Below are 9,429 nucleotides of genomic sequence, written 5' to 3' on the forward strand. Positions count from 1 at the left end.
AGTAATTAATCTAGACATTAAAGTTTAGAGTTAAAGGATGGAGTTTAGGATTTAGTGTTTAAAGTTTAGGGTTTAGGGTTTAGGGTTTAGGGTTTATAGCCGAGGAGTGGGGTTTTGGAGATAGAATTTCAATTTTTTTAAAAAAATGTTCAAAATAAAAAATATTATTTTGATCATTTTAGTTTTTGAGATTTATTTTTGTGACAAAAATTTAAAAAAATATAGTTGAGAGAACTGCTCTTTATTATATATATAGTTTCTAAAAGAATATAAAATGATTTATATAACTTATAATTGTATTACCAAAGTGTAATAATTTTAAGAGTAAAATACAAATATTGAATTTTTTGGATACAATACACAATTATATCCAATAATTTAACTTTCTTAAAAAAAAATGTTACACAGTTATTCTTTAATCAGTTGACCAAAAAAAAAAGTTATTCTTTAATCTAAAATTCCAGATATTACAAAGTCAGTGCTGAAGTCTTAAACCCAAAGACCAAAATGCCAAACTTGCAAAACCCATTTCTCTCTCAGTCTTAAACCCTAAAGGCATTTCATTTATCTAACAGTCGACCACTACCACCTTCGTTGACGACGCTTGCAATGACGCCGTCTCGTCTCTATCTCTATTTCCTCCGCCGTTTCTCCACCGCCGTCACAGAGTCCACAACCACCGCATCTCCCGCCGCAATCACCGTCTCCAAAGCCAAGTCCAAACTCCGCAAAGTCCACGATCCCGACAAAGCCTTGGCGATCTACAACTCCGTCTCCAGCAACGCCTCATCCCCTCTCTCCTCTCGCTACGCCATGGAGCTCACCGTCCGCCGCCTCGCCAGATCTCACCGTTTTTCCGACGTCGAAGCCTTAATCGAGTCTCGCAAGAAAGACCCACAAATCAAAACAGAGTCTTTCCTCTCCACGCTCATCAGATCCTACGGACGAGCCTCCATGTTCGACCATGCTATGAGGACGTTCGAGGAGATGGAACAGCTCGGAACGCCCAGATCCGTCGTCTCCTTCAACGCCTTGCTCGCCGCTTGTCTCCATTCGGGCTTGTTCGAAAGAGTCCCCCAACTGTTCGACGAAATGCCTCAGAGGTATCGTAACATCACTCCCGATAAAGTCTCTTACGGGATGTTGATTAAGTCGTATTGCGATGCTGGCTCGGTGGATAAGGCTATGGAGACTATGAGAGTTATGGAGGAGAAAGGTGTTGAGGTTAACATCATTTCTTTCACAACCATCCTAGGATCGTTGTATAAGAACGGGCAAACGGATGTAGCGGAGAGCTTGTGGAGCGAGATGGTGAGTAAAGGCTGTGAATTGGATAACACTGTTTACAACGTTAGGCTCATGAACGCTGCTAAGGAGAGCCCCGAGAGAGTCAAGGAGTTGATGGATGAGATGTGTAGTGTGGGGTTGAAGCCTGATACGATTAGCTATAACTATCTTATGACTGCGTACTGCGTGAAAGGGATGATGGGTGAGGCCAAGAAGGTGTACGAAGGGCTTGATGAGAAAGAGGGTTGTTGTGCGAACGCGGCTACGTTTAGGACGTTGATATTTCATCTGTGTATCAACGGGTTGTACGATCAGGGTTTGGTTGTGTTCAAGAAGAGCGCGTTGGTGCACAAGATTCCGGATTTCAAGACGTGTAAGCATTTGACTGAAGGACTGGTGAGGAATAATAGGATGGAAGATGCGAGAGGAGTGGCTAGGATCGTGAAGAAGAAATACCCTCCGCGTTTGGTAACCGAGTGGAAGAAACTAGAAGAGAGTCTTGGATTGTATACAAAGGCCAATGCTGCTGGTTCTTCCCGAACAAGACAAGTGTCGGATCAAGAAAGTGATGCTGATGCATAAAGCTAAAGAAGATCTGTGTGTTTGTTTGTGCTGTCTTGCTTGATCCAGGATGCATTTATTTTCTCATAAACTAGCTGTGAAAGCTACAAAAGTTTCTAGTGGTTTGAATTTATATAAAGATGAGAACAATTATAGCTTGATAAAAGATAGAGATAGCAAAGATTTTGTCTCTGCATGTCCATTCAGCTCATGCAATGTAGATCTATGTTTAACACACAGTGCTTTTAAAATTGAATTCAACACAAGAACACTCTTTCACCTTTCTAATAGACATGGGATTTTGACTTAATTACAGCCAAACCAAATCAATCAAATTATTAGAAGTCCCAAATATTTTGAAAGAAAACTAAAATGGGCCTAAAAGGAAAAGCCCATTAGTAATCCAAAACCCAATTAGTCGGCGAAAACCTCATTCTTCCTTAAGCTATAGAAACGTCGAGAAGTAAAATAGACAGAAAACAAAATCCAAAACCTCAGATTTAGCATTCAATCGATTTCTCCGGCGAACGACTCGCAAGTAGAATGACGACACGAATAGCTCCAGGAGTGGGAGCTAATCTCCTGGGCCAGCACTCAGCTGAGAGGAACCAAGAAGCTACTGTTTACGTCGGCAATCTCGACCCCCAGGTTCTCGCACTAACTCTAGGTTTCCGATTTTGATTTCGTGTGTGTTTACTCAATTTCTCCTCTCTGTGAATTTTGTAGCTTTCTGAAGAATTGCTCTGGGAACTGTTCGTGCAAGCAGGCCCTGTTGGTAAAGTTCAATTCTTTGATTTAATCTCGGTTTAGTTTCTTCCACATCTAATGGGGATCTGACTTTTTTTTTTATTTTTTTTTTTGGTATTTGATTCAGTTAACGTCTACGTTCCGAAAGATAGGGTGACAGGTCTTCACCTAGGATATGGATTCATTGAGTTCCGTAGCGAGGAAGATGCTGACTATGTAAGTCTCTTCTCTTAAAACTTCTTTCTCGGCGCATTTGTAATGTAAACGTTTCCTTTGCTTGTTGTGTGCAGGCAATTAAGATTCTTAACATGATTAAAATCCATGGCAAGCCTATTCGTGTTAACAAGGTATCTATCATCTTTCTTTCTGCAAGTATATGCTTTATTGTGTGTTTTGAGGAGTTTGCTAACATTTTTTTTTTCAATTGTATCTAGGCGTCTCAAGATAAGAAGAGTTTGGATGTTGGTGCCAACCTTTTCATTGGCAATCTTGACCCTGTAAGTTTATATATAACATTTTGGTGATGGTGTCTTTATTTTTTTTAGATAACTGCCTATTCGTAGCTGACCAGGTTTTACGTTACAGGATGTGGATGAGAAGATCTTGTATGATACTTTCAGCGCCTTTGGTGGCATTGCTTCTAATCCCAAGGTATGATCTTTTACTTGTTAAATTTCAGTCTGTTATTGTCTGAGTTAATATGTCATTTGTTTGGGAATAGAACGGCTGATGCTCCCAACTTTTCGTTTCAGATAATGCGAGATCCTGATACTGGCAACTCGCGAGGTTTCGGTTTCATCAGCTATGACTCCTTTGACGCTTCTGATGCTGCTATTGAGGTCAGTCTCTTTTCACTTTTGTAAACTTTGCTACGAGAATGAGTTTCCAACATATTTCACATTAATAGCTTCTCTAGTCACCTAATCCTGTGAATGTGTATTGCAGGCAATGACCGGACAGTATCTGTGTAATCGACAAATCACAGTCTCTTACGCGTACAAGAAAGACACCAAAGGAGAGCGCCATGGTACTCCAGCAGGTTAGCCTCTCTTACTCTTCGCTTGTTTTTTCAGTTATTCTTTTTTTTTTTGTAGTGCTTATCACTCTTACCTCTTTGATACTGGAACAACAACACGTTGCTTTTGTGAATGCAGAGAGGCTTTTGGCTGCCACAAATCCAATTACCCAGAAAAGCAGACCCCATACTCTCTTCGCAAGCGGCCCGCCAACGCATCCCAATGCTCCTCAAGCTAATGGTATTCCACGTCCCTTTGTCAATGGCGGCATGCCACCTGTTTCTATCCCAGGACCCCGTCCAACACCACCGCCACCACCTCCACAAGTCTACCAAACTCAGCCACCACCATCTTGGCAACCTCAGCAGCATCAACAACAACACGGCTTAGCTGTTCCACCGCCCATGCAATTCCGTCCTACTCAGGGAATGCCGCCGCCACCACCTCCCCAGTTTCTTCATCACCAACAAGGTTTCGGCGGTCCAAGGCCACCACCACCACCGCCTCAAGCCATGGGAATGCACCAACATGGATGGCCGCCGCAACACATGCAGCAAGGTGGGCCACCACCGCCGCAACACATGCAGCAAGGTGGACCGCCGCCGCCCCAACACATGCAGCACCACCATCCTCACATGTCTATGCCTCCACCACCACCACCACACCAAGGCTGAGTGTTGGGCCATTCGCAAACTAGACAGGAGATAGAAAATACAATATGCTATATTTTTCTTGATGTCTGGTCTTTGATTCTCTGCAAGAGAGAGAGAGCGTGGAAATTAGTGCGCATGTCTGGTTTCTAGTGTTCATGTTCTGTTGCAGAATACCTGATGCCGTGTGCTTTGATTTTTACCAAAACACTTTGCTGTTAAAATCTCAGTTATTACTTTCTGAATTCTGACCCTTCAGGTTCCTTTTACACTAATAAAACAAGAAAAAGATAGGGATGATTAAGCAGAGGTCGTTTGTTGCTCAAGTTATGGACCCATTCTCCTTGCTCACCTTTCCTTGCCCAAACTCAACTACTCTCTCTGACCATTGACTGATTCAGCTTCATTGTTTAAAACCCTAAGAACATTACATTGAAGATAGGGAGAGACACATCTGACATCTGCATTGCGTCTGAGAAAGCCAAAGGAGGCAAAAAAATCACACCTATAATTCTACACCAGAAATTGAAACCACGGCTCTTACCAATTAAATCCATAATGTAGATAAAAAGCCATTAACATCTTTAAACATCCAAGCCATCTCAGAAACACTCCCATTGTCCCTAAATCTTAAACCCACAATCGTAGTTACATTTCAAATATATGTTTATATTTGGTTATTTTTTTCTGAACAGCATACTCAGTTATCTTTAGTTTGAGTTTAACTGATAGCTTTTGCAAAACTATTATCATTATATGTACCCTAGTTTCATAGTTTTGCCTTAGTGCAGAAAGATTAAAAAAGTTTGTTAAAAAGCTATTTTTAAAAATATAATTTTTAAATCATTTAACCAATTATAAAAAAATACCGTATAATTTAATTTGTTGAACAGTTTCCAATAAAGTTAGAGTTAATCTTAAAATCTCAAAACTTCATGTAAATTGAAACAAAATACTCTTTCTAAAACATTATCTATATTGAAACGGAGGGAGTAATTGTTTATATTTGGCTATACTTGGTGTACTACATTATATAAAATTTATGTACAATTAATTTTTTATTTATACTATTTGTTGGGAATTGTTTTTGAGAATAAATCTTAACTGAATCTTAGCTAATGTGCTATATATAAAAATGGTTTCAGTTTAAAGATATTCTTCTTTAGTTGAATCACGCAATTAGAACGAAATGACTTGTGTTCGATGTGCTCTTTCAGAAAAAAAGGAGAGGTGCATCGTTTTCAGAAACTCGTTTCGCCATCCACATGTATATAAATCGTACCAACAAATAGTTCGGGCAATCTTGATGGCCTTGGTTTCATTCCAAATGTGCTTCCATCATTTTGCTTTCCACTCGAGATGCTTTTTTCCCACTAATTTTATATATCACCCGGAAATATATTTCAATACTTTTCTAATAGCCATATCAATTTTGAACAAGATTTCACACTAACCACAAAATCAATAAAATTTTGCGGTTTGTTCCTAGTAAAGATGTCTATAGTGGCCAATATAAAATAGAGATAAACAATAGGTGAAGCTTGATTACACCAAAAAAGAAGAAAAATAGATGAAGCTTGATCCCGAACAATTTGAAATACTTTTTTTTTTCAAATCATGTTTTTGAAGATTTTCATTTTGTCCTAAGTTTTCAATCACACCTCCGAGAAGTTGATTACGGTTGATCCACATGACACAAGTGAAACATTGACATTATATTACGACAATGATTATTCACGTCAACATTCTCTACCCTATTAATGGAATGATTGATTTGGAAGCAAAAATTTTAGGAAAAAAACTATTTCTTATCTTTGTATACGGGATCCATTTCCAAAACAAAGGTATCAGGTATGAAAACAATTAACGAGGTATGGGTTATTACATACAAAAACTTGGTTTATTATCAGAGCTCTGAACAAGATTACCAGAAATCACAAGAAGAAACAGGGAGGAAATTAACTAAATCCATGAACTTTTATGCCTTTCAATAATATGATTAGAAATTGCGGTCTGATTGACTTCGCAGCCTTAGGCAATATGATGTCATGGCAATGAAGAAAAGGGAAACAAATGATATGATGTAGATTGGATAGGACATTGGCAAACAAGGAATGACATATTTTATTTCCATGTTCATTTACATAATATTTAGGAATGGTGGGCTCTGATCATCAACCTATAGTGGCAGTCATTGAGGACAAGGTTCCAAAGAAGAGAAGATCATTCCGATTTGATGAAAGGTTGATAGGCCACGAGGGCTTAATTGAATCGATAACCCGCGGATGGGAAATATCGTAGGGACACGCCAATCAAGACTTTCGGCAAGATTGACTAACTGTAGACATGAAATTGCTCAATGAAAAAAGGATAATCCACGATATAAGAAATAAAAGAGAAATGAACTCCATCTAGCTCCGGAAGAGGTCCAAAATGACGACAATAGAACTCAAAAAAAAATAGTGGAAGTTTCAAGTAAGTTACAAGAGGCATACAAAGATGATAAAGATTACTGGCAACAAAAGAGTAGAAAAATGTGACATTCAGTTGGAATGCAAATACAAAATTCTACTTTGTTTTAACTAAAAAGAGGCGGTCTAGGAATATAATTATTGGTTTACATAATGAAGGATGACAATGGATAACAGATGAATCAGTGTGGAAAAGGTGGCAGTGGATTTTTTTGAAGATCTCTTACATCTACCTTACCCACCGACTTTGATAGTTTCTTACAAGATATCCCGGTTAGCATAAATTATTAGATGAATAGGCGTCTAATTGCGGCAGGTACATAGAGGAAGTTCGACTAGCATTATTTATCATGTGCTCGGAAAAGGTTCCGGGACTGGATGAAATGACAACCTTCTTCTTTCAACATGCTTGGCAGATAATTAAGGATGACATACTCAACTTAGTGAATACCTTTTTGCAGACAAGGAAGCTGGATACCAGGTTGAATATAACAAATATTTGTTTGATTCCAAAGATGGAAAGACCTACAAGGATGACATAGCTAGGACTAATAAGCCTCTGTAAAGTTGGATACAAGATTATCTTTAATGTTTTGTACCATAGTTTGAAGAGCTGTCTGTCAAAACTAGTATAAGAGACCCAGTCATCTTTTGTAGAAAGACGTTTAATTTCAGATAATATTTTGATAGCACATGAAATGTTTAATGGAATGCTGACAAACAAATCATGTCAGTACAAATTTATGGCAATCAAAACAGATATGAGTAAAACATATGACAGAGTGGAGGGAGAATTTATTCAAGTTCTTCTGACGAAAATGGGGTTTGATTCTCAATGGATCATGTGGATGATAGAGTGCATCACATCAGTGCAATACATGATACTGCTAAATGGAAAACCACGAGGCCATATAACTCCTCATATGGGACTGCGATAAGGATATACACTCTCACCATATATTTTTTATCACATGCACGGAAGCGTTGATTGCAAATATAAAGAAAGCATAACAAGAGAAATAATTAAAATGATTAAAGGTAGCAAGAGCGAGTCCGGTGATTTCTCATCTTCTTTTTGAAGATGATAGTCTCTTCTTTTGCAAACGCAAAAAGAAGAGTGCCAAACAATTTTGCAAATCCTAAAGGACTATGGAACAATGTCGGGTCATAACTTTTGCCAAATCATATCTGCAATTTCGTCATAGGATTTAGGAGGCAACTAGAAAAGAAATCAGAACATTTTAGGTATCCATAATTTAGGAGGTATGAAATCTTATTTGGAAATTCCCGAATGTTAGGAGGCTCAAAGACACATATTTTTAGGGTTTTGCAGGATCAAATGCATAATAAGTGAATGGCTGGATAGTTAAATATCTTACAAAAGGTGGAAATGAGGTTCTAATAAAAGCAGGGGCAACATCAATGCCGAATCATGTCTTGTATTGTTTCAGATTACCAAATACATTCACGTCTAAGCTGACAAGCATTGTACATATCTTCATTCTGTTGAAATTCTAGAGGAAATGCAAGGGGTATGTATTGGATTGCCTGGGGCAAGTTATGCTAGCCAAAAGAAGATGGAGGTATAGGTTTTAAGTATATTAAAGATTTTGATAGAGAAGCAACTATGGCGTCTAATTGAAAAGCTAAGCTCTTTATTTGCAATAATTTTTAAAGGTCGGTATTTCAGAAATACAAACCCCCTAGAACCAATAAGATCATACTCAGAATCATACGGAAGACGTAGTATTGTATATGCTAGATCTCTCATTAGCAAATGACTAATCAAAAGGATGAAAAATGAGCATTTATTTCAGTATGAAATGAACCCTTGAATCCCATCCAATCTCCCGAGATCAGCAAATAATTCACATTTTTTTATCATGCACTTTGATGTGCCCTTGAGTAGCGCACCGGGCAAAACAGATATGCATGACTTGATCATAGAAAACAGTAATGATATATGTTCATTGTTTGACTCAAATCTTCCAAACCACGAGTCCTCTACGCATGAAATCACTTGGAGAATGTGCTCAACTCAATTACGGAGTTCCTCGAAGAAGAATCAGATCAAACAGAGTTCAGATGTGGGAGTTATGCAATTTGCAAATCATGTGATCTTCAGTTCTCGTGAATTTGGGCCGTACGGATCGTCCAGTCCACGTCTTGATCCTTACCATCATGGACCAGAATGACCAGAATGAACCTGGACAGTAGTCGAAGGGTCTCCTTGACCAGTCCACCTCAAACTCAGCAACTTTGACTCATTTATTATTTTTTAGTCAAATTTCTCATTTCCTAGATATGTGATTCCCACAAATAATTATGTATTTCTTTGAACACATATAGTATAAATATGTAAACTCTTTTATGAATAAAACAGTCTAAGTTTGAGTTTATTTTTTGTTTTCTTCTTTTCTCTGAGTGAGAGAGAGAGAGTTCTTTAGCTAGTTCATTGGTGTGAACCGGCTTGTTGATTTGGTGGTCAGCCAATTCATCTTTGTGTGTTGTTTGGTGGTTAGCCAACGCACTACATTCTTTCTTAGGTGGTTAGCCTTAGATTGTGGGTATATCAAGAGCAATTATGCATCTCTTGACGATCCTTTCAATCCATCTCAGTTCCAGAAGTGTCATTTGTCTTCTCGGTTCATATCCAACACCCAGCTAAAGTGATCCTCCCTATCTTAGGGTTCTTCA

The 9,429-nt window shown here is 38.4% G+C and overlaps 2 protein-coding genes across 2 annotated transcripts; both read left to right on the forward strand.

Moving 5' to 3' along the window:
• The first annotated feature begins 497 nt into the window (after positions 1-497).
• On the forward strand, positions 498-2,025 carry LOC106318043 (pentatricopeptide repeat-containing protein At2g18520, mitochondrial). The gene has a single exon (XM_013755883.1). The coding sequence runs from the start codon at positions 610-612 to the stop codon at positions 1,867-1,869; it is 1,260 nt and encodes a 419-aa protein (XP_013611337.1). The 5' UTR covers positions 498-609; the 3' UTR covers positions 1,870-2,025.
• Positions 2,026-2,319: 294 nt separating this feature from the next.
• On the forward strand, positions 2,320-4,530 carry LOC106318044 (splicing factor 3B subunit 4). Its single transcript, XM_013755884.1, has 9 exons — positions 2,320-2,496; positions 2,575-2,623; positions 2,723-2,811; positions 2,886-2,942; positions 3,030-3,092; positions 3,181-3,246; positions 3,348-3,434; positions 3,541-3,634; positions 3,750-4,530. Exons 1-9 carry the CDS (start codon positions 2,392-2,394, stop codon positions 4,283-4,285), a joined length of 1,146 nt encoding a protein of 381 aa, XP_013611338.1. The 5' UTR covers positions 2,320-2,391; the 3' UTR covers positions 4,286-4,530.
• The last annotated feature ends 4,899 nt before the right edge of the window (positions 4,531-9,429 follow it).

The sequence above is a fragment of the Brassica oleracea genome, chromosome C9 (genome assembly GCF_000695525.1).
Source record: "Brassica oleracea var. oleracea cultivar TO1000 chromosome C9, BOL, whole genome shotgun sequence".
Taxonomy (NCBI): domain Eukaryota; kingdom Viridiplantae; phylum Streptophyta; class Magnoliopsida; order Brassicales; family Brassicaceae; genus Brassica; species Brassica oleracea.